At 49.2% G+C, this 25,319-nt stretch overlaps 2 protein-coding genes across 10 annotated transcripts in view; both read right to left on the bottom strand.

The window, feature by feature from the left end:
• Window positions 1-509: 509 nt before the first annotated feature.
• On the bottom strand, window positions 510-9,369 carry MRPS24 (mitochondrial ribosomal protein S24). Of its 2 annotated transcripts, none has more exons than XM_027046028.2 (4): window positions 9,040-9,369; window positions 8,891-8,989; window positions 8,694-8,805; window positions 510-941 (listed from the first exon to the last, which is right to left on the bottom strand). In XM_027046028.2, the coding sequence occupies exons 1-4, from the start codon at window positions 9,076-9,078 to the stop codon at window positions 658-660; spliced, it is 534 nt and encodes a 177-aa protein (XP_026901829.1). In that variant the 5' UTR covers window positions 9,079-9,369; the 3' UTR covers window positions 510-657. The 2 variants fall into 2 exon arrangements, with proteins under 2 accessions (XP_026901829.1, XP_014920040.1); XM_015064554.3 differs by having other exon boundaries at window positions 8,891-8,959; window positions 9,040-9,313.
• A 7,678-nt stretch (window positions 9,370-17,047) lies between these two features.
• Window positions 17,048-25,319, bottom strand: part of URGCP (upregulator of cell proliferation) — a 57,261-nt gene continuing 48,989 nt past the window's right edge. For all 8 annotated transcript variants that reach the window (XM_015064552.3, XM_027046027.2, XM_027046021.2 and 5 more), the window contains 3 exons: window positions 22,230-22,262; window positions 21,968-22,006; window positions 17,048-20,199 (listed from right to left, as the gene is read on the bottom strand). In XM_015064552.3, the coding sequence (XP_014920038.2) occupies window positions 17,606-20,199; window positions 21,968-22,006; window positions 22,230-22,245 (2,649 nt within the window). In that variant the 5' untranslated portion in view covers window positions 22,246-22,262 and the 3' untranslated portion in view covers window positions 17,048-17,605. The remainder of the gene's footprint in view (window positions 20,200-21,967; window positions 22,007-22,229; window positions 22,263-25,319) is intronic.

Below are 25,319 nucleotides of genomic sequence, written 5' to 3'. Positions count from 1 at the left end.
TCCACAGAGACGCAAGTGTCATGGAGGCAGGGATCCTGGAACAGAATGTTTTGTTCACTGATGGATTCCGAGCACTCAGAAGAGTCTGTGGCACAGAGTCGCTGCTCTGTTGAAAGCTTGTGTAATAAAACAATGCGTACGCATTAGGGTGTTTCTGGGCGGCGGGGGGGAGGGAGGAGGTGCATCTGCAAATAAACTGTACCCAGTCGTTCTCTCTGTGGGAGAATTACAAGAAACTTTCATGGTCGACACATGTATATATTGTTTAAAATTATTTAAACTCAACATTATTTTATAATCACCAAAAACGGATCTTTCCATTTTGAGAGAAAACAAAGAACTTTCAGTAAAGTTCCTGATAAAGTGATTGGCACAAGATAATCATTGCATTGCAGCTGTTACCCAAACCTCGAACAACTGGCGGCCTAGCCTGTCTGGGAGCCTTGGAGCACCCTCAAAAGGACTCTATTCCAGTTCTCTAAAGAGTAAAGACAAACCAAGAGGCAAGACAACATGGAAAGTATTTATTGAACAGCAGCTTTGAAAACGAATCCTCAGTTCATTGAAGGGATACATTTTCCCCATTCCCACTTCACCCCTTTCCCACACATTCCTGTCCTTGGCAGGCTCAAGCCTGATGCAAAAAAAGTGACTGTGCTAGATGTACTTGTACACAACCTTGGAGGGCACCGTTTGGAGGTGCAGACGGACAGGACATTTGTAAAAGTGGGAGAGCAGAGTTTCACTGTAACCCACCAGGAAGTAGAACTTGTATGCAGGCAGCTGCCTCAGGACCAGGGCACAGATCTCCACCTGATTAGCCCGGCGCTTCAGGATAACCTGGTCAGCCAGACACCCTGGAAAAGTGCCCAGCATGAACTTTCGAAGGAAAACATCCTCCACTGTTCGCTCTGCAGCATGGTCCTCCCCATCCAGGTTACCTGAAGAGAGAAGGGCACCGTGAAGAATCAGCAAAAACCTCCGGAGGTAACATCCAAGAGCACTTGGCACTCAATTCCACCCCCCACCCTGGCTTCTTCTCTTTTATTCCATAAGTGAAATAAAAAGAGTACCACTTTAAAGTCCAAAGTACAGGGGGGCCAACATGGCAGAGAAGTAGGGGGACCCGAAGTTCCCTCGTCTCTCAAACAAAGCAGTGTTGAAGCCAAAGGACTTTGAACTCCAAGAGTCCAGAAGGCAAAGTGACAAAGTAGCTTCCAGGGACCCACTGGGACAACCTGACAGGCCATAGGTGCATGATTGTGAACTGGGAGAGAGAAAATGAACCAAGTGGAGGGATCCCCTTCTGCAGAGAGACAAAGGGAAGAGAAACAGAGGCTGGGGAAGCATAGGACTGTATTTGGACAAGAGAAAATCATGGACCAGGAGGAAGAGATCCACTCTCTAACTGCGGGGCTTACTCTGGGGGCTGGCTGCCCTGACCGCGCACCTGGGGAGGAGTGGAGCCTGCCCCAGACTGGTGGCTAGGTCAGAGACACAGTCTGCAGTAGGAGAAAGCGATCCCCTCCCTGGAGTGCTGTGGGAAGAAGGCATACATCCGCTCAAAGCACAAAGACTGCCTGCGCCTGCCAGCCAGAGACCATATATCGGGCAGTGCCAAGCGGCACTTCCCCAGTACTGGGGTGCATGGAGCAGGAGTTTGAATCCCAGCCAAGCACCAGGGAGGCACAGGAGTTAGCGGAGCGGGGCAAACCGCCTCTTTTGCACCCGTGGCACAGTGAGGACGGCTCGAACAGAGTGGTTTGGGACACCCAGTCTGTGGAGGAGAGACTGGGGTGTCGCCATTTTTCTCCCCATCACCACCAAGGTGGGTCCTCAGGGATCAGACAGCGGGGCCCCCAGTGGAGGCGGGACCCACCTACACCAAACCATGCCCCTCTGTGCCAGGTAACTACGAATCTACTGGATACTCGAGCAGTCTTGATGCTGAAGACCAGACAGATAGATGCTCCTCCAGACCTGTGCTGCTGCACTGCCTGGATTAATTCTCAGACAATTCTTATTATATAGATATGTTCTTCCTTTTTTCCTTCTCATATCTTCCCTCCTCCAATCGGGTTATTCTGGTTGTTGGTTTGTTTAAGCAGACACATTTAATCTATTCTTTTGATACATGTTCTACACCTCCTTTTTTTATTTTCCTTTCTCTCTCTCTGGATTAAGCCGTATAGTTTCTCTGTCTGGTCAATTTTTATTTTTTCTTTTTCCCTGTCCCTGTCATTTCTTTGTATGGGATAAGGCCTCTTCAATCAGCACCACCTCCACCCTGCTGTTTACTTGTAGCTGGTGTTTCTGTTTTTTGTTTTTGGGGTTTTTTTTGTTTGTGTGTTTGTTTTTGTTTTCTGTTTTTTTGTTTGTTTTCCTATTAAGGGCTACTTCAGCAAACAAATCAAAGCACAACTGATGGAGGGTTCAAAACATCACTATGAGTAGGGAGATAAGGTAACCAAAGTCACAACAACAGAGAGCAAGTAACACACTCCAAAAAACACCTCCTGAAGGGCCAGGCCCTGGACAGTGTATCACTCCTCTTTAATATAGTAGTGCTCGCAGGTGCAGGACACATAACAACGTTTTAAAACACATAAGGGACAGGAAACTAGCCAAAATGATGAAATGGAAGAATTCTCCTCAAAAGAAATTCCAGGAAGAAATGATAGCTAAAGAATTGATCAAAACAGATATAAACAACATAACTGAACAAGATAAAATAATAGTCATAAGATTAATCGCTGGGCTTGAAAAAAGCATACAAGACAGCAGAGAATCTATTGCTGCCAAGATCAAGGAACTAAAAAATAGTTATGATGAATTAAAAAAATGCAATAAATGAGGTGCAAAATAAACTAGAGGCAGTGACAGCAAGGACTGAAGAGGCATAGGGGAGATTAAATGAAACAGAAGATAAAATTATGGAAAAGGATGAAACTGAGAAAAAGAAAGATAAAAAAATTCTGGATCACAAGGGGAGAATTACAGTACTAAGTGATTCAGTGAAACGGAACAATATCTGTATCATAGGAGGTCCAGAAGAAGAAGAGAGAGAGAAAGGGGCAGAAGCTGTACTTGAAGAAATCATAGCTGAGAACTTCTCCCATCTGGGGAAGGAAACAGAATTGAAATCCAGGAGGCATCCGAATCACCTTTCGAACGTAACTTGAATAGATCTTCTGCACGACATATCATAGTGAAACTGGCAAAATACAAAGTTAAAGAGAGAATTCTGAAAGCAGTCAGGGATAAACAGGCCTTAACCTACAAGGGTAGACACATAAGGTAGTAGCAGACCTATCTACTGAAACTTGGCAGGCCAGAATGGAGTATAGGAAATATTCAATGTGATGAACAGGAAAAATATGCAGCCAAGAATCCTTTATCCAGCAAGCCTGTCATTCAGAATAGGAGAGATAAAGGTCTTCCCAAATGAACAAAAACTGAAGGAATTCATCACCGCTAAACCAGCCGTACAAGAGATCCTAAGGGGGACACTGTGAGTGAAATGCTGCAAAGACCACAAAGGACCAGAGACATCACTACAAGCATGAAATCTACGGATAATACAAAAACTCTAAACCCATATCTTTCAATAATAACACTGAATGTAAATGGACTAAGTGCTCCAACCAAACGACATAGGGTATCAGAGTGGATAAAAAAAACAAGACCCATCTATTTGCTGTCTACAAGAGACCCATTTTAGACCTGAGGACACCTTCAGATTAAAACTGAAGGGATGGAGAACTATCTATCATGCTACTGGAAGTCAAAAGAAAGCTGGAGTACCCATACTTCTATCAGACAAACTAGATTTTAAACTGAAGGCTGTAACAAGAGAGGAAAAAGGGAAGTATATAATAATTACAGGGTCTATCTATAAGGAAGAACTAACAATTATAAATGTCTATGCACTGAATTTGGCAGCACCCAAACAGATAAAACAACTAATCACAAACATAAACAACCTTATTGATAAGAATGTGGTAATTGCAGGGGCAGTTTAACACTCCACTTACAACAATGGACAGGTCATCTAGACAGAAAATCAATAAAGAAACAATGGCCCTGAATGATACACTGGACCAGATGGACTTAACAGATACATTTAGAACTTTCCATCCTGCAACAACAGAATATACATTCTTCTCGAGTGCACAGGGAACATTCTCCAAGATAGATCACATACTGGGTCACAAAACAGCCCTCAATAAATATGAAAGAATTGAGATCATACCATGCACACTTTCAGATCACAATGCCATGAAACTTGAAATTAATCACAGGACAAAGTTTGAGAAACCTCCAAATGCATGGAGGTTAAAGAACATCCTACTAAAGAACGAATGGGTCAACCAGGCAATTAAAGAAGAAATTTAAAAATACATGGAAACCAATGAAAACGAAAACACAACAATCCAAACCCTTTGGGACGCATCAAAGGCAGTCCTAAGAGGAAAATACATTGCAATCCAGGCCTATCTCAAGAAACAAGAAAGATCCCAAACACAAAAATCTAACAGCACACCTAAAAGAACTAGAAGCAGAACAACAGAGAAACCGAAACCCAGCAGGGGAAGAGAAATAATAAAGATCAGAGCACAAATAAACAATATAGAATCCAAAAAAACAGATCAATAGATCAATAGAACCAAGAGTTGGTTTTTTGAAAAAATAAACAAAATTGATAAACCCCTAGCCAGACTTCTCAAAAAGAGAGAGGATCCAAAGAGATAAAATCATGAATGAAAATGGATTTATCACAACCAATCACTCAGAAATAGAAGCAATTATCAGAGAACACTGAAAAATTATATGCCAACAAACTGCACAACCTGGAAGAAATGGACAAATTCCTGGATACCCACAACTATCAAAACTCAAACAGAAAGAAACAGAAAATTTGAACAGACCCATAACTAGTGAAGAAATTCAATCAATTATCAAAAATCTGCCAACAAATAAGAGTCCTAGACCACATGGCTTCCAAGAGAATTCTACCAGACATTTAACGCACAGTTAATACCTATCCTTCTCAAGATGTTCCAAAAAACAGAAACGGAAGGAAAACTTCCAGACTCATTCTATGAAGCCAGCATTACCTTGATTCCCAAACCAAAGACCCCACAAAAAAGGAGAATTACAGGCCAATATCCCTGATGAACATGGATACAAAAATTCTCAATGAAATACTAGGAAATCACATTCAACAGCACATAAAACGAATTATTCACCATGCAAATGGGATTCATTCCTGGGCTGCAGAGCTGGTTCAACATTCGCAAATCAATGTGATACATCACATTAATAAAACAAAGGAGGAGAACCATATGATCCTGTCAATCGATGCAGAAAAAGCATTTGACAAAATACAGCATCCTTTCTAAATAAAAACCTGCTAGAAAGTCGGGATGGAAGGAACATACTTAAAGATCATAAGAGCCATAGATGAAAAGCCCACAGCTAACATCATCCTCAATGGGGAAAAACTGTGAGCTTTCCCCCTGAGGTCAGGAACACGACAGGGATGTCCACTCTCACTGCTGTTAACATAGTGTTGGAAGTGCTAGCATTAGCAATCAGACAACAAAATGAAACAAAAGGCATCAAAACTGGCAAAGAAGAAGTCAAACTTTCACTTTTCGCAGATGACACGATTCCCTATACGGAAAACCCGAAAGACTCCACCAAAAGACTGCTAGAACTGATACATGAATTCAGCAAAATCGGAGGGTACAAAATCAATGTACAGAAATCGGCTGCATTTTTATACACCAATAATGAAACAACAGAAAGAGAAAAAAACTGATCCCACTTACAACTGCACCAAGAACCATAAAATACCTAGGAATAAACCTAACCAAATATGTAAAAGCTCTATATGCTGAAAACTACAGAAAGCTTATGAAGAAAATTGAAGAAGACACAAAGAAATGGAAAAACATCCCATGCTCATGGATTGGAAGAATAAATATTGTTAAAAGGTCAATACTACCCAAAGCAATCTACACATTCAATGCAATCCCAAAACTGCACCAGCATTCTTCTCAAAGCTAAAACAAACAATCCTAAAATTTGTATGGAACCACAAAAGACCCCAAATAGCCAAAGTATACTAAAGAAGAAAACCAAAGCAAGAGGCATCACAATCCCAGACTTTAGCCTCTACTACAAAGTTGTAATCATGGTATTGGCACAAAAACAGACACATAGACCAATGGAATAGAATAGAGAACCCAGAATTGGACCCACAAAGTATGGTCAACTAACCTTTGACAAAGCAGGAAACAGCATCCAATGGAAAGAAGACAGTCTCTTCAGCAAATGGTGCTGGGAGAATTGGACAGCAACATGCAGAAGAATGAAACTAGACCACTTTCTTACACCATTCACAAAAATAAACTCAAAATGGATGAAAGACCTAAATGTGAGACAGGAAACCATCAAAACCCTAGAGCAGAAAGTAGGCAACAACCTCCTCAGCCACAGCAATTTCTTGTCCAACACATCTCCAAAGGTAAGGGAATTAAAAGCAAAAATGAACTATTGGGACCTCATCAAGATAAAAAGCTTCTGCACTGCAAAGGAAACAATCAACAGAACTCAAAGGCAACCGATGGAATGGGAAAAGATATTTGCAAATGACATATCGGATAGAGTTAGTATCCAAAATCTATAAAGAACCTACCAAACTCAGCACCCAAAAAAACCAAATAACCCCGTGAAGAAATGGGCAGAAGACATGAACATTTCTCCAAAGAAGACATCCAGATGGCCAACAGACACATGAAAAGATGCTCAACGTCACTCATCATCAGGGAAATACAAATCAAAGCCACACTGAGATACCACCTCACGCCAGAGTGGCTAAAATGAACAAATCAGGAGACTATAGATGCTGGAGAGGATGTGGAGAAACGGGAACCTTCTTGCACTGTTGGTGGGAATGCAAACTGGTGCAGCCACTCTGGAAAACAGTGTGGAGGTTCCTCAAAAAATTAAAAATAGACCTACCCTACAACCCAGCAATAACACTGCTAGGAATTTACCCAAGGGATACAGGAGTGCTGATGCATAGGGGCACATGTACCCCAATGTTTATAGCAGCACTTTCAACAATAGCCAAATTATGGAAAGAGCCTAAATGTCCATCAACTGACGAATGGATAAAGAAGATGTGGTTTATATATACAATGGAATACTACTTGGCAATGAGAAAGAATGAAATCATGCCATTTGCAGCAAAGTGGATGGAACTGGAGGGTATTATGCTGAGTGAAGTAAGTCAGTGAAAGAAGGACAGATATCACATGTTTTCACTGATATGTGGAACTTGAGAAACTTAACAGAAGACCAGAGGAGAAGGGAAGGGGGAAAAACAGTTACAGAGAGGGAGGGAGGCAAACCACAAGAGACTCTTAAATACAGAGAACAAACAGGGTGGATGGGGGTGGGGAATGGGTGATGGGCATTGAGGAGGGCACTTGTTGGGATGAGCACTGGGTGTTGTATGTAAGCCAATGACAGTAAATTATATTTAAAAAAATTTTTTTGGTTCAAAGTACATTATTTCATTAAATTCCCGAACAAATCCTGTGAAGTAGATATTATTAGTTATCCTTGTTTTACAAAATAGAAGAGCAAGGCCTTAACAGGGCACAAAACCCAGATGATCCTTTTTGTCTAGCCCTTTCACACTCTTTCTGGGCTCCTTATAGAAGCACTGGCCACCCTTTGGTCCCGAGAGATGAGGCCACCAGCTTCAGAGATAGGGGCCATGAGCTCTCTCACCAGCCAGGTACGCAGTCTCAACCAGTGGATTCTCAGTATAGCTCCTGCAACTCCTGCACATCTTAGAGCATCCACACCCATCCCCAGACCTTAGGACCAGAACCTGAACAGGGTGGAGGGCAGTCATGTGTATTTTAAGTAAGTTTTCTAGACAGATGGATCTCAACACATCCAAAAGCTGAGAACCCTCATAATGAAGAAAATACAGCTGATCCTAATCAGCTAATGGTTATATTCTATAAAATCACCATGAACAACGAAGTAGGGAACATTGAACCATCGCTCCTGGGGGAAATACAGGGTTACGTTTCTGTATGCCCTTGATTAAGATATTTTGGTCAACACATCAATACGTAACTTCGTTTCACATGTTTCTGTTTAAAGACACCTTGTTTAATACAAATGGCGATTAACACTGAACTCTCTGCCAGCAGCATTGTAACTCATGCCTGAAAGAAAGCCCACCCGACGTGCAGATTTTCTCTGCAATGTGCGTCACACCCTTCTTGTGCTTCGCGGTTTAGCATCTGGGCTATTTTAAGGCGGTGGAATCACCGACGAAAAGCACAAAATCGTAAAAACGGAGCACTAACAGATCTCAAAAAGAACACTTGTTTACAGCACGGACGCTGAAACAAGAAGGCAAAGCCTCGCTCAACCTCAGCGGAGAAGGAGTACGCGAGGTCGCTGCTCTGCCCCGTCTAAGAATGAGGGTGACAGCACACGCCGCACACAACTCACGAATATGAAATCTGGAAATAAAACCTGTGAAAAAGTAGGAGCTGAAAGAAGCCTCTTGCACGTGTTTATCTCACGCTGTGTCACAGGCCGCAGCCGAGAACTTCTTCCCACAGCCCCCAGCACAGCGGCCCCCGCTGCCCCCTCACCTGTATGCAGCGACAGCCAGCCCTTGCGATGAGCGATGTAGTGCGGAGCATGCGCCTCCTCGTAAGTCACCGGCTTGTCCCCCTTGCCCACTCTGACTCGGGCCGCCCGGTTCTAGAAGCAGGGAGGGGCCGTGACACTGAGATCACCCACCGACCCAAGCCGCGGCCACACCGCCCACGCGCCCGGCCGTGCTCACCTTAGTGCAGACCGCGGACGTGTGCAGGGCGCACCAGGAGCACGGCAGCTCTCGGCTCCAAGACAGCGCCTGTGAGATAAGGAGCACGTGACACGGAGACTAAGGCCCCGACCACGAACCGCAGGACCCCGCCAGCGTCGCTCACTCACCCGCAGCCTGAGCCCGCGGAAGCACACGGACGCCGCCATCTTGGACCAAGCGCAACGCGCCGGATGTACCACGGCGCCGGGAGGGGAGACGGGGCTGGGCGAGCTCAGGGCAAAGGTCAACCCTCGGGAGGCTACGATGGCAGACCAGACCAAATCGGATCCCGCGCTTGGCCGGGTTCGACCCCGCGGAATTGGCGGGGTCTCCCGATCGGGGCAGGAACCTGTCTGCGGGGGTGGGGCCTTGCCTCCCGGCTGGGGCGGGGCTTGTCTTCGTGGGCAGGCCCGCTAGTGGGCGGGGTCTCTATGTCGGGGCGGGACCTCCCGGGCGCTGAGGGGCCGCCGAGCAGCAGCAAGACGGGTGGGGCTTCTCAGTCGGAGCGGGTCTGCTCGCGTGCTTGCTGCTTGGCCTGGGCGAGGCTGCTGAAGGTCTGGGTCTCTCAGCCAGGGCGGCCCCGCAGGCAGGTAGGCAGGCGGGGTCTCTCCGGCCCGGGCGCAGCCTGACTTCGGTGGCAGGTCGGCGGGCTCCTCCTCTGGGAGCAATGCTGAGAGCTGGACTTCCCCGCAACAAGCAGCCCTGGAACGCCTAGCCATGCACCTCTCCTCGGCCTGCCACGGTCGGCGTGTGCGCGGTGGTTCAGGTTCGGAACGTGGGTGGTGCGGAGGTGAAGTCTCGCCCTCCTGGAGCTCGCCCCGGCAGGGAAAGGGCCTCCGGGACAGCTTGGCGTTCGCCGGACTTGGACGTACCGCTCTCTCACGGAGCCCTTGGGACTCGGATGTGAGCGGAGCTCGTCCCCAGATTCTAGAAATCAGGCTGCTGAGTTCTGCCTCCAAATAATATTATTTAAAAAGAAAAGGAAAGGGGCGCCTGGGTGGCTCAGTCAGTTAAGCGTCTGACTTGAGCTCGTGTTTCGTGGGTTCGAGCCCTGGGATCTGACAGCTCAGAGCCTGGAGCAGCTTCGGATTCTGTGTCTCCCTCTCTCTCTCTGCCCCTCCCCCGCTCACACTCGGTCTCTCAAAAACAAGCAAACATTTTAAAAAGTTTCTTAATAAATTAAAAAAGATAAAAACCCCTTCTGGCTTGTATCCACAAAAAGAAGAAATACGTTTTGGTTAAAACTTAACCCAGTTCTTTGGGGGAATAGGTAGGGTTTCACATGGGCCCAAACCCTAGTGTCTGGTTCTTGGGGAAGGAAATGTGTAAGAAAAGGCTGGATAGTAAGGAAATTCATACTCAAACCAGAGCATTGTGGCTGTAATCGGGTATCCAGTAATTGTTATCAGAGGGGAAAAATAGCAACACTGGGTATCTTATTTCAGAACTCCTCACAGAAATGGAAAAGCCTGGACTCGAGTCCGGCCCAGGTGTGGCAGTCTTTGTGGAACTGAGTCTCAGCTCCACAATCTAGAAGATGTGTTTTATTAGCACAACTACCTCATAGAGCTGTTACGATAAATGATTGTTATTGATAGGCTGAATGATATGGAATTCCAACATTTGGCCATTTTTGACCTACATCATTGACCCTAATGCTGCTTGTATACTCCTGTGGTTTCTCATGGTAGGGAGGACTGGATTGTCATCTACGTGGAGGGGAAATAGAGGCAAAAGTGGATGGTGAGTTACCCAAGATGACACAGGGGAGGGGCAGAGGGACCAAGATATGTCTCTTGGCTTGCAGCCACTGTATTTTCCATAATAAAGATTTCTGTGACAACTAGAAGCTCAAAAACAATCTTCATCAAGGGACAGCATCTCTCATGTCCAACTCACTAGAAATGTTTTATTTCTAAATTTTTAAACTGTGGCCTCCAACTGCTCTGCATACTGGATAAGGAGATAGAAGAAGAATGATCTGTTCTCCAATCACAATACTTTCCAGATAAGAGAACTTTCAACTTTTCCCAAAGGACCTTTTTTTTTTCTTTAAGTAGGCTCCACGCCCAGCATTGGGCCCAGTGTGGGGCCTGAACTCACACCCCTGAGATCAAGACCTGAGCTGAGATCAAGAGTTGGATGCTTAGGGGCACCTGGGTGGCACAGTTGGGCGTCTGACTTCAGCTTACGTCAAGATCTCTCAGTTCAAGGGTTTGAGCCCCACATCATGCTCCGTGCTGACAGCTCAGATCCTGGGGCCTGCTTCAGATTCTGTGTCTCCCTCTCTCTCTGCCCCTCCCCTGCTCATGCTCTATCTCTCAAAAATAAATAAACATTTTAAAAAAAATTTTTTAAGAGTCAGATGCTTAATGGACTGAGCCATCCAGGCGCCCCCTCAAAGGACCCTTTTAAACTGACATTTTTTTTTCTTTTAAAGTTTCCATAAAGTTTGATAATTTCATAATTTGAAAAGTTTTAAATCTGCCCAACATGCTGAGGAATATGGGATCTGGTATGTGAATTATAGGCTCCTGCCTGTGCAACTTAGGCAAGTGACTTGACCTTTCCGGAGCTTCAGTTTCTCTCATCTGTAAAATGGGAACAATGACAGTTGTGAAAATTACATTGTAAAATGCAACTAATAAATGTTTTTTAAAAAACAGAATAAAGCCAGGGTGCCTGGCTGGCTCAGCCTGTGGAGCATGCCACTCTTGATCTTGGGGTTGTGAGTTTGAGCCCATGTTGCGGGTAGAGTCCCTGACGTGTACATCTGCTTAGGGAGATGAACTTAATATGAAGGATTCATTAGGGCTCACAGGAACACCACGCTCCCCAGAGAAAGGAAGGCTGGTGTTCCAGCGAAGGTGATTTCTGAATTCTACTGGAGCAGCAGGCGGCAGTGCAGGGCTGCTGGGCAGAGGCGGCTCTGGTTCATTTCATCCTCAAGGCGTCAGGCAGTCACACCCTCAAATTTATGTTTGTCTTCATGTCACTGTCCCTTAGGCCTTGTTTGAGGGTGGGTCTTGTGTGTTTGCATGATTAAAATAACTGAAAAAATTTACTTAAGCATCAGTATCAATTTTCACATTGTTTTAAATCACCAGTGGAAAAAGCTTAATGGGTGTTTTATTTTTCCGTAATTGCCATTGGTTAGTGTTTTCATGTACTTTGCTTCTCCCATAAACCCTGTAAAGGAGGCAATATTGTCCAGGTTTTGCAGAAAAGAAGATAGAGGTCAGAGAGTCACCTGAGGTCACAGAACCAGCCAATAGTAGCAAGCCTTCTTGTTCCAAAGTGTGTGATTATTCCTTATTTGGGGTTCTCCCCTCCCTGGGTGGACATGAACATTCAGAACCATGTAGGATGGGGGAATGGCCTGGATTTCTGGAGGTGGGTGCAGAAGGCTCAGTGCTGGCCCTGGGGGACCTCCTGGAAATAGAGTAGCCACCTTCAGGAACAAGGGACCCACACAAAGGGCCCTCCTGGGTCCCCAGACCAGAATCCTGGGAAGATGAGGGTGTACACCTGTTTTTTCTCAGATGTGAGCCTCTTTGCTCTCCTCATGATAGTACCAGGAAGAGCTAGGGTCACCTGTATGCTTTCAAAGTGGTAGTGTCTGCTTGTTTGAGTCTACTGGGCCCCACAGCACAGGTACAGAACTGGGGTGAAGGGGGCCATCCCCAAGCTTTCCCAGTGCTGCTTAGATGATTCTGATGTGCAGCCAGGATTAAGTCCTAAACTCCAAGTTTATGTGGGAGTCTTCCAGAACCTGATTTGTAGAGATCCTTCTCGAGGACAGGCCTGTTTGGTGCTTCTCACAGCCCTTTTCTACCACTGGATACGAGACCATGGCAGCGCTCACTCTGAGGGGCCTGGCCTTAGCCCAGTCCTACCACTCTTAGGCCACAAGGCAGAGGAGGGGGGTGCTGCAAGTCTCTGAGACAGCCCAGTGGGCTCCAGCACAGCTCACAGGTGCACCTGTATTCGAGGATAGAGTGCCGGCCAGGCTGCGGGACAACATTGGGGGAGACAGAGACTCTGGGCCCAGCTGGACTTGCAGAAGGCAGTCCAGCCTGGAACGTGGTTTCATGTCCTGGAAGTCACCAGAATCTAGCCTCAAGGATGGATGCTTTCCTGTTGGATGCAGGATTAGCCAAGACAACCCCATTCGTTTGGACTTATCCTAACTCAGAACTGCTGACGTTTTTGCATTTTGTAAACCTCTGCTAAATCTGGTTCTTCATACTCCCGGTAATTCATCTCCTAGTGACCAAACATTCACCAGAGGTTCTCAGCTCTATTGTGGAACTAAGCCGAACCACCACTGACATCCAGTTACAGCAGAGTCTTGAATTGTCCTGTTTCTTGCACAGATAGCCAGAGGGGCTCTGATCTCAGTTCCCCCACCTCCGCTCTCCCTCTGCTGGGACCCAGGATGAAGGGGCAGGTTTGCTGGGTTAGTGATGTTCTGCTTTGGGGTGCTGAGGGAGGAGGCGTGGTCTCCTGCCAGCCGGGCCGGGTAGATGGGCCTCCTGTGTGCCAGCAGCTGGAGTTTTGCTCCCTGGTTCTCACACACCAGGCTAGATCTGGACACAAAAATGAGCAAGAGGCTCTGCCTCCCACAGGGACCCCAGACAAGAGGGCAGAAAAGCAGACAAGTAAAAGGAGAAAAGACAAGGATGAGGACAAGGCACCCCTCAGAGGGTGGAATGGAGTGGGAGCTGCCACCTGAGGCCATCCTGAGAGAGGTGACAGCCAGAGTCTGCCAGGAAAGGAACAGGTAGGAGCCCCAGGCAGACAACAGCATGAACAAAGCCATGGGGCACAGAGTGTGGGTTGGCGGGCAGGAGGCCGCCAAAGTCAGGATCAAGGTCACCTGGGTCTCTTCTGTGGTCCTGACTCACCTGGGCCCATAAAGCTGCACTCCGGCGTAATTTGGATGAAGTCTTAGGAACTCAGGACAAGTTTATAGCCAAAATCATTTTTTTTATTGACTGATTTAGAAAAAAAAAAATAAAGTTTTGTTTTTTTTTTAACTGGGCTAATTACATCTGAGGAGCTGGAGAGAGCTGCCGTATCAGGTTTACATTGGTGCAGATTTCTCAACACCAGCCCTCCTGTGTTTCGAGAAGTCTAAGATAATGTTGATTAGAAGACATTGCTTTAGGTACTATTAAGAAAGAGAAAGGGCTGGGGCACCCAGGTGGCTCAGTTGGTTGAGCATCCGACTTCGGCTCAGGTCATGATCTCACAGTTCGTGAGTTCGAGCCCCATGTCAGGCTCTGTGCTGACAGCTTGGAGCCTGGGTCCTGCTTCAGATTCTGTGTCTCCCTCTCTTTCTGCCCCATTCCCCACTCATGCCCTGTCTCTCTGTCTCTGTCTTAAAAATAAATAAAAGAGAAAGGGCTGCAAATTTTAAGATACCACTGATTACAAGATGTCCTGTTATAGGCACTTTCCTCTGCACAAGACTTGTGGGTGTGCAGTGCCGTGAGCACAGACTGGTTCCTCAAACACCAGGCTTGTGCACCCTCCCCAGAGCAGGTGCTAGTGGTGGCGGGGTAAGGCCTAGGGAAGTTGAGGTAACTTTGCTCAAGGGCAACATAATCAGCAGGAAGCAATGGCCCAGGTGCCCCACAGGCTGAGAGCTCTTCCCTGGGAGAGGGGCAGGCTCTCTTGTGCCTGGTCGCAGACTCCCAGGCACATTTACTCCATCACTGACTAACAGGGTCCCCTGGGAGCTGCCTGTCCACCTTCTCTGAGTAGCTCTCCACCTCACCAAGCTTGGCTCCAAGGATATCAGTGCCCAAGTAGCCCCGTGGCAAATCCCAGGGCCCCTCAGACCCTGATGTCTCCAGGAATGGGCAGGGCAAACTTAGACTTAGCGTTCCGAGCCCCAGGTCACTAGGCAAGTCCTAAGTATTGTAAAAACTAGAATCACAAGAGCAGCTCTGACTTCAGTGTGTGAAGGAGAACCCCTCGTGGAATTGAACATCACCTAAGAAAGGATTAGGGGAGATTTCTGGGAAAATCACTTGGCTCCAGCACAACCTCTCCTGTCCCTGCACCTGAGAGGTGACAGTCTTCTGACATTGCCCAGGCAGCTGCAGTGGGGGTGGGTGCAGTTACTGAGTACACCCACCAGTGGGGTCCTGTCTGAGGCAACCTCGTGCTCAGATTCTGTTACACCCTGTCTTCAGACTGGTCTGTTTGCAAAAGTTTAAACACTTTTAGCAAGGGGGCACCTGGGTGACTCAGTGGACTGAACATCCAACTCTTGATTTCGGCTCAGGTCATGACCTCACAGTTTGTGGGCTCCAGCACCACCCCCCCGCCCTGCCCCGCATTGGGCTCCATGCTGACAGGGAGGAGCCTGCTTGGGATTCTCTCTCTCTCTCCCCTTCTCTCTCTCTGCTCCTCTCCTGCTTGTGCTCCCCCCTCCTCTAAAATATAGAAAAATGAAAATAAACACTTGTGGCAAATGCTAGTTGCAATTTCACAGCATCTTAGGTCAGAGGGATATAATTTTCCTGATTACTAAGCAGTTATTAATCTATTTTGGATCCTGCATCCTTTTGAAAGTCTGTTGAACTCTTTCCCCAGAAAAAAAAGCACACACATAATTATCTGGAATTCAGTGATTAAATCTTTGGACAATGGAAAGACCCAACAAGGTCAAGAATCTTTGCTTAGTAGGAGCCACTAGGGATAACTTTCATTTCAGATTTCAGGAAGAGCTTGAATCAATTTTTAAGGGAAATGGTTGATATTCAAAAATTCTAAGCAAGGTTTCCAATGTCTGAACTTTGGACCCATGATGATCCTGGCTGATATTCTTACTGTGCTGGAGAAGCTACTGGGTAGTTCCCCAGCTTTACGGGAAGAAAGTAAGAGGAGGTTTTAGTATTTCCAGGTGAACCAACCCCTTACAATTTGTGTTAATGATCCTGAAGAGATGAGTTTCTAGTGCCTGAAGGTTAGAGGGTTCTGAGTTTCAGAAGGGAAAAGGTTTTCCTAAATTTATAATGATATATTTTTTTAATGTTTTTATTTATTTTTAAGAGAGAGAGAGCAAGTGGGGGAGGGGCAGAGAAAGAGGGAGACACAGAACTCAAAGCAGGCTCCAGGCTCCAAGCTGTCAGCACAGAGCTCAACGGGGGGGGGGGGGGGGGACGGGGGGGGGGGGGGCTTGAACTCATGAACCTTGAGACCATAACCTGAGCTGAAGTGGGATGTTTAACCAACTGAGCCCCCCAAGTGCCCTGGTTTTCCTAAATTAGCAAGAGGTCATGTTTTCAGCTTCCATCTGGTGCATCCAGAGCCAGGCTCCCAGGACCCAGGCACAGCACTGAACATCGGGGGAGCAGCAGCCTGGGCGTCCTGGAAATACAGAAAAGGGCTTTGGGAAAGCGGTCCGGTCCAGAGGGCGCCCCCTTGTGGAGTCTGGCAAAGGAGAACAGGGAACACACGGAGGAGCTCCTGGTCACCACTGGGGGCCCAGTTCTTCCCCAAAGTCACAACTTATGGAGGGGAGGAAGCCCCAGAGCCGAAGCAGCAGACCCCCAGAGCTGGTGAGGGAGCGGGGCTGGGTTCCAGGGATCCTGAGGTGCCCTGGCTTCAGGGAGGGCCAACGCTGGCAAGGATCAGGCTGAAGCATCCATGGTGGAGGGGCTCAAAGTGACGTCGGGGAGGGAGCCTGGCCCACAGACAGGAAGCCAGATGAAGGGCAGACGCCAGGGTCTGGCTTGGGTCAGCCTGGCAGCTGCAGGGGTCCAGGGGTGATGACCCTGAGCAGGGTCCCATCAGGTCAGCCCCTCTCCCCACCCAGGCGTGTGGGACAGGGCTTCACTGCTCTAGGCCTCCCTTCGTAGCCTAGAAAGTGGGACCTTGATGGCCACACCCAGCGTGGCTGTGAAGACTTTTATTTCTGTGCTCCTGGTAACAGCCTGAGGGCAGACCTCTGTGTAAAGACAGGGGACAGCAGGGCAGCTGTAGGACACTTCTCTCAGGTGTCCCTCCCCCCCCCCCCCCATTGCAGATGCTCTGCGTGCAACCTCCTTAGACACCGTGATCCTCTTTGAGGAAACAGAGGAACCTGCCTGTCACTATCACATGCACGTTCATTCACTCCACTCTTTTAACAAACATTTATTAAGCGCCTACAGTGCGCAGGGCCCTGTGCCAGGCCCTGGGGGTACAGAGTCGGGTCACACACAGCCCCATCCCCAAGGAACTCACAGTCTGGGGCGGGGCAGACACGGCTGCAGGAGGTGGAGGGAGCCAGGGGGGACTCTCCATGGGGGTCAGTCGGGACCAGCAGGTCACAGAGGAAGGGCCTGCCTCCACTTCCTCAGGGCGGCGTCCAGCAACCCCCCCTCCTCACCCCCACCCCATACTGCAGGGGTACTACCCCCACCCCAGGGACGAAGGAAAGGGAGCCAGAGCACAGGGGCCTGGAAAGGAGCTGCACACGGAACAAACTCCTGCTGTGTGTGCATGCCCTGCCCCAGGGCCCCTTGGCTCCCGAGAGCATCTCTGAGCAGGTCTGTGCGGTCACCTCCCTCTCAACACTGTTTAGGGAACCCCAGCCCCCTCCCCCCAGGCTCTTGCCCTTCTCCCTTCTCACGGGGTCAGGTGCCGGGCACAGCCCCCACAGGCACACCACCTTCAGAACAGGCCCCCTCCTAACACTCAGAGCCGCCTCACCAGCTCAATGAGCTGCTGGATGTTTTTGTTCTGGTTGGACAGGCCGTTCCTGATGTTTTCCAGCAGACACCTCTTTAACTCAAAAATGGCCTCGCTGTACCCCAAGCTCACCGCAGCCATGGGAGGCACCCCATGCCACAGGCCAGGGATGTGCCAAACATGCTGCTTCTCAGGGTCGCAAAAGGCCAGGTCGGCCAGCGTCCGGATGCCGTCGCCCTGCTTCTCCATCTGTGCGCCGGCTCTGCTCACGTCTCCAGGGGGATCCAGGAGCGGCCTCCTGTCCCGAGGCCTGGGGCCGGGGACACACGCATCCTGGAGGTTCTGGTACACAAACTGATAGTTGGGCACATGCCCCGTTTTCTCCAACCTCAGAAACGCGTGCAGAACAGCTGGTGGTATGTCCCTCGTCTCGGCCAGGCTCACCACAGTGACGTTGCTCAGCCCCATGAGCAGAGTGGCCAGGGAGGCCTCCAGCTCGAACCTCTCCCCAGCTGCGGTCAGGGCCCCGCCTATCAAGCCCCCGGAGTCTATCACCAGGATGTGGTCGCAGCCCAGATCCTGGCTGAAGTTCTCGGCCACGGTGACCAGCTGCATGAAGGCCCCTCGAGGGCCACACCCCCGCCCGGTGGCAAAGCGCAGCCCAAACATGGTGTTGAGAAGCGTGGACTTCCCAGTGCCCGGTGCACCCAGTGCCGACAGGACCACCAGGCGCGACCTCCTCTCCAGGCGAACGTGCAGCTCCTTCAGGAGCCCCGTGACCCAGTGCAGGGGGGTACTCAGCGTGCTGCCGTCGATCAGCTCCAAGGGCAGCCCCTTCAGCAGCAGCTCCAGGGCCAGGCCCGGGAAGTGGGCAAACCGCCTCTGGCCGGCCGGCAGCTTCCCTGCCTCCACCAGGCAGCTTTCTGCCTCGTAAAACTGTCCCATCTCCCGCAGGAAGTGCTCTACACCCAGGGGCTCAGGCCAGAGCAGCTCCCCGAAGTCCACCATGCCACAGTGCTTGGGTCTCAGGCTAAGAATGGTCTCTGGAGGCTGCCGCGGCCTTGGCTGGGCCACGCGGGCCAGTCCCCACTCCATCCACCTCAGGAAGTACTGCTTCTCAGCCAGTGAGGCGCTGCTGATGCCTGCGATGAACTCCTGCAGCCCCCAGGCAGGGTCCTGGCGGTTCTGCTGTGCACGAAGTTCTAGCAGCCGGTGCCCCAGCTCCGCCCTGCCCTTGTCAGGAGGGTCCCCTGCCCTCTGGGCCTGGCACAGCTCCTTCTCCACCTGAGCCGCCTTCCGCCAGGGGTCCCCCTGCAGCCACAGCTCGTCCCTGCGGTAGGCGTCACAGTCCTTGATCCTCCTGGTGATGCGCTCCATACGCTGCTTTGCCCGCTGACACTCGTCACAGTCCTCGTCCACCCTCAGCCCCAGCTTACGGGCCGCGTGTGCCATCTCCTCCACAGACAACCTCCTGCAGGGGGACCGGGCCACGTGCGCCACGATGGAGCGGACCCTGCGCACGAAGCCTGCGCTGTCGGTGCTGCTGACCTTCACCAGCACGTGTGAGTGGTCCATCTTCAGCACCGGGATGAGCTTGTTCAGGAACCTGAGGTTTGTGTTCCGCTTCCCACGGTAGGGGCTCAGGATGAAATAGTACTTGGTGGCCGAGCCCCTCAGGGAGTAGAGCAGCTTGTAGTCCTTCCTGCTGATGTTGTCGGTCAGGATGAACACGGCGGACGAGATCTCAGTCAAGAGCTTGAACTGCAGCCAGTGAGACCCGATGTCACCCCGCAGGTTCAGAAAGGCCACGGGCTCTGGGAACACATCCAGGTCCTCCCTGCCACTGGGGAGGAACCAGGAGACTTCCACCAGCCCATCTGCGATCTCCCGGGGGTTGGTACCCACACTCAGGTCGCGATGCCAGAAGCAGTCCCGTGGCCGGTGGCTGGGGCTGAGCACAGCGTTGAGCAACTGTGACTTGGAGTTGCTGCTGACCTCCATGCGCACGAAGGCGAAGGTGGGAGCCCGGGACAGCACCGCGCTGTCCTCTCGGAGGCCGCCCACACCCCGAGGGGGCTGCGCCCACCACGTCCGCACCACGGCCCTCAGGGCCCACAGCAGAAACGTGTGGTAGTGGTTCTCCGAGTCAGGCAAGACGAGAGGGAGTGCAAACTGGCACAGGGACATTTTCAGCACAATTTCCTGCTGCAGGAAACCATCTGAGGAGAGCAGAAGGGCACAGAGAAGGTCCAAGGGGTTCACAGGTGTGTCGGGCGTCGGCAGCTCTGAGAAGGAATAGATGTCCGCGGAGATGTCGTCAGCCGCGTCCCAGTAGATGATCTCCTCTTCCATCTGGCTCTCCTTCTCCATGGGCCTGGCGTCCGGGGGCACATCCAGCACCATGGTGGTGTTCCTGGCCTCAGCGTTGAGGGCCTGCAGCTTCCTGAGGAAATTCCAGGGCAGGTCTTTGGGGGCCTGAGGGGCCCAGTTTCTCATGCTGTCGCTGCTGATCTGCAGGGCATCCTGGAGGCTGAGCTTCTGGGCCTGGTAGGTCTCCAGCCCCAGCAGCGACAGCATCTCCTGCAGCCTGCTCCTCTCCGCTGTGGGGGGGTGGGGGGAGAAGACGTCAGTGCTCACCCCACGCATCAGGGGCCCCGGTTACAGGTGGGATGGGGGACGGCCTCCCAAGGCCTGCCTGAGATCAAACTCACACTACCCCCAGACCCAAACACCACCAGACACGTTGGACATTAGAGAGAAGACACCAAGGGGCCATGTTTAAGAACTGGGAGAGTCCAGTCTACACGTCTGGTTTCTCCTGAAACCCATAAGACCCAGCCACACTGGGGCCCCAATTTAACCATGTAGAGTGCACAGCCATGCACCCACACATGGGATGCAGGACCTCTTCTCTGACCACACCCCCACCCCTGCCAAGTGACCCCGTGGACTTTCCCCACACTCTGGGCCAGAAGCGGGGTCCCTGCACACTGTCACCAGGAATTTCCCACAAGCGACACAATCACTGAGTCACTCGGATTTTCCAGGTTACATTCTTTTCTTTTTACAAACAACTTGGAGGATTTTTAAAGGGAAAAGGAAGTTATCACTAGATAGAGAGTCACAGAAATCATAGCTAGCAACCAGTTTTGTGACTCTGAAGCCAATAATGTGGTTTTAATGTTACGGGGTAAAATATTTGGTAGAGATTACCAGAAGTCTGCACTTACTTGTCTAGATCCCCAAATACCACCCAACACAGTACGAACTCTTAGCAAGCACTACACTCAGCACAGTAACTCCTCGAAAGGTTTCACTCACTGCCCCTGTTCTTGGGCGTGGCATCTGGCCAATTTCCATACTGCATAGGATTAGTATGCTGTCATGGTCCAATAAACGAACAATTAAAAAATGCAAATCCTACTGAGCTGCAGGCTTTTTTCCACTCCTTTCTCAAAAGAGAAAGCCTATGAAGTTACCCACATGTTCATATAAACCCTGAGAGGAGGCACAGCCCTGGTCTGGGGCCCTCCTGGGTGACCAGCAGGACTCAGCCCTGGGACACAGGTGTCTCCTCCCCTGCAGGGGCCGCCTCTCTTCAGAACCTGCCCTGCGTTGGGAGGGGGTGGGGGTGCAGTGTGGCTGCAGTAACACAGGGCTGGTGAACTTGCTGCAGAAACAAAAGAGATGCATGGGGTCACACAGGAATAGAAAAGGTGCTGCTCAGGTCTCTTGAGTTTTGCCTGAATGAAACCAGGGACGTGGTTTTTCTTACCCAGACATGGAACAACGGTTTTTGTCTTTTAAGTAGCATGGTGGTGATGGGCAATGGGGAAAAGCCAGAACAAGAAACCTCACAGGCATCCATGCCTAGTGTGTGGCCCTTGGTGGGAGTGTCACAGAAACCACTGGAACACCCAGAGGGTCCCCCCGGATCCCACTGCACTTTAGAACCACTGTTGGAGCAGGGGGTGCCTGGGGGGAGGGGGTCAGTCAGTTGAGGGTCTGACTTCGGCTCGGGTCATGATTTTGCGGTTCATGGGTTCGAGCCCCGCATCAGGCTCTGTGCTGACAACTCGGAGCCTGGATCCTGCTTCGGATTCTGTGTCTCCCTCTCTCTCTGCCCCTCCCCTGCTCACGCTCTGACTCTGTCTCAAAAATAAATAAACATTAAAAAAAAATTTAGAACCACTGTGGGGACTCGTCACAAGTAAGATTCCTGCACTTGCAGCTTCCCCTGCCAAGACACTAGTGTCCATCACTGTCCCGGTTAGTGGTGGCACTGAGGACTAAAGGGCTAGCAGAGACTCTGACACAGGAGCTGTCCTCCCTTGACAGGACAGGGGTGAGAGCAGAGAAAACACGTACCTGTTGGGAAGTCACTGTCCTGAGCCTCATTTGTACCGTCTAAAAAAGCAAAGGAAAATGAGGTGTCAATCAAATCAGCACCTTAGACTGACACAAATTAATTTAGGCTAAACCCAGAACCTTCCTTCTTCTCACTAAGACAGCAAGTTCTCCCCAGTGTTCACAATGTAAAATCCCGGTGAGTTCTCAGTCTACCCACCCGCCCCCTTTCCCCAGACTGGTCCACCCCAAACCCTGCTGTCTCCTCCCACATGAGACTCACAGTCATCTGCTTCCATTTCTCTCCATTCCAGATCTGGAAGAAAACACACACATGAGGACTTTCATCAGCAAGTTAGGACCTTTCTACCAAAAAGTCTCAGTGAGAATGTGGGGGCTCCTGTTTATTATTAGTGCTTTTAACTTCAGTTTTTCCTGTGTACATTTTTTTCCAGCCCCAAATATGACACAAAGTAGTAACAGCTACATATGAAACACTGATTTGCTCTAGAACATGTATCTTGAAGAATTTACTTCAAGTTTCCAAAAATAAAATATAAATAAGTTCATGAAACTTATAGATTAATCTTTGATGTTAGAAACTATTTAAAACATAAGTCAATGCAAATTCCTTGGTTCAATTTCAAGATGACCTCCTACAGACATCATTTTTATTCTATCATAGAGCTTTTGAAATCCCTGGAAATGAGGCATCTCTCCTGGGGAAGGGCCATGACTTCCACGTCCACAGTTATCTGTCCAAACTCTAGCATCAGGGTATGTCCATTGACACTAACACTTTACTACAGGGTGTATTTAAGTTAGTGCCATTCAGATGTACAAAGACCTCAAAACCCTACAGCCCTGACTGCAAACATGGGACAGTGGGAGCAAGACTTCAGTGTGTACTTTTTTATTGTTCCGGCTTTTGATCCAAGTAAAAGTACCATCTAATCCAAAATTAAAATTATATTTTTTAAAGATTATGAATCAAGAAAAGATTCTGATATTTTCAGATTAACTCCTCTCATGATTTCCATATCAGGAGGCAGATAAACATGACCTTTCAGTCTTCTTTGATGGCATTTCTGGAAACAGATGTGAAGAGCAGGGAAGAGAAACAGGAAAGTGGTTGGAGAAATCACGAGAGCATGGAGGACAGATGAGTCACACACATCAAACCACTGTGTTGAGCCATCAAAAGATCAGTTTATTCAAAGTGGAGAAAAAACATCAGAAGGATTTTTTCCAAGGAATCCAAAATGCCCTCCGAGAAAATATGAGTTATAGGAGATGATGGGACAGAGAGGAGCCCGGGCCTGGCTCCAGGTAGCTCTGAGAGCAGTTGTGAGCAGGAATCACAGGGTAAACCTCAGACTCACAGAAGCCAGGGCCTCCTTTTGGTAGGGATGGGACACAGCTCTGATGCGCACAGGGCAGATTACAGGTGGGTGATGTTAAGGAGGCACAAAGTGGCCGAAGGGTCAGCCTATCAAACTGCAGGAACCACCGTGGGGCAGGGGACCCTAGACGTCCGTAGGCCAAGATCGCTGGGAGCCCAGATAGGCACCAGTCAGCAGCAGACGTGGGGGCCAGCAAGGGCTTGCTCCTGGGGGGGGGGCCAAGCTCTTCACTATAGTTCCTGCTGGACAGGCCCAGGCTCCGACCCCCGGGGGTGCCAGGCTGACAGGGACAGAGTGCTGGCTGGGTGCTCCCACTGAAATGATAGGTCAGTGGGGGGATTAGAACGACTCTCACCCACGAAACTGAATTACTTTTCCCCAGTTATTATGGCATCCAGTACTCACTCCACAGAGCTTTCACCGTGTTTTGGAGTGCTTGCTACTGGACAGTCCGTGGACATCAAAGACACCACTTCACACCTTGGGGCTATTAGTGTATATGAAGGAGAATGAAGTTGAACTCCCACCTCACACCCTGTACAAAGATGAACTCTATAAGACCTAAATATAAGAGTGAAAAGGAGTAAATCTTTGTAACCTTGGATCTGCCAATGGATCCTTAGCTGTCATGCCCAAAGCACAGGCAACAACAGAAAAAAAAAAAAAAAAAAAAAAAAACAGACAGGACTGCATGAAGATAAAAATTTCATGTGCATCAAAGAGCACTGTGAACAAAGTGGAAAGACAACCTACAGAATAGGGGAAAACACGTGCAAATCATATGCGATTCGGGTCCAGTTTCTAGGATACATAAACGACGCTCGCAAATTCAAACAAAAAAGAAAAAACCCCATTCAAAGGATGGGGTGCCTGGGTGCCTCAGTTAGTTAAACGTCCGACTCTTCGGGTACCTGGGTGGCTCAGTTGGTTAAGCATCCGACTTCAGCTCAGGTCATGATCTCGCAGTTTGTGAGTTCGAGCCCCATGTCGAGCTCTGTGCTGACAGCTTGGAGCCTGGACCCTGCTTCAGATTCTGTGTTTCCCTCTATCTCTGCCCCTCCCCCACTTGTGCTCTGTCTCTGTCTACCAAAAATAAATAAATGTAAAAAAATTAAAAAAAAAAGTTTGACTCTTGACTTTGGCTCAAGTCATGATCACATGGTTCAAGTTCGAGCCCCACATGGCGCTCTGCACTGACAGTGTGGAGCCTGCGTGGGATTCTCCCTCTCCCTCTCTGCCCCTCCCCTGCTCTCAAAATAATTTCTCCTTTCTTATTGTGTTAAAATATATATAACATGGGGCACCTGGGTGACTCATCCAGTTGAGCGTCAGACTTCAGCTTAGGCCATGATCTCATGGTTCATGAGTTCAAGCCCCACATCCGTCTCTCTGCTGTCAGCACAGGGCCTGCTTCAGATCCTCTGTTCCCCTCTCTCTGCCCCTCCCTAGCTCATGCTCTCCTTTTCAAAAATAATTTTAAAAACATTTTAAAAAAAAATACACATAACAGGGGCACCTAGGTGGCTCAGTTGGTTAAGCATCTGATTTTGGCTCAGGTTGTGATCTCACAGTTCTTGGGTTTGAGCCCTGCATTGGGCTCTGTGCTGACAGCTCAGAGCTGGAGACTGCTTTGGATTGTGTGTCTTCCTGTCTCTCTGCCCCTACCTCACTCATTCTTGCTCTCTCTCAAAAATAAACATTAAAAAAATACACATAACAGAAAATTTACTACCTTGCACATTTGTGGGTGTACAGCTGAGTGGTGTTGAATCAGTTCATTCACTGTTGTGCAGCCATCTACCACCTGCATTGTGAATACGGAGTCCTAATCCTACTAGACAGTAACTCCCATTCTCCCCGACCAAGTCCCTGTAAACCAGTTCTGGTCTCTGCGACTCTGAGTGCCTCACATACACAGAATCACACAGCGTTTGTCTTTTCGTGACTGGCTTATTTCATTTGGCATGATG

Source organism: Acinonyx jubatus, chromosome A2 (genome assembly GCF_027475565.1).
Source record: "Acinonyx jubatus isolate Ajub_Pintada_27869175 chromosome A2, VMU_Ajub_asm_v1.0, whole genome shotgun sequence".
NCBI lineage: Eukaryota > Metazoa > Chordata > Mammalia > Carnivora > Felidae > Acinonyx > Acinonyx jubatus.
This window is presented reverse-complemented; position numbering and strand designations above follow the sequence as displayed.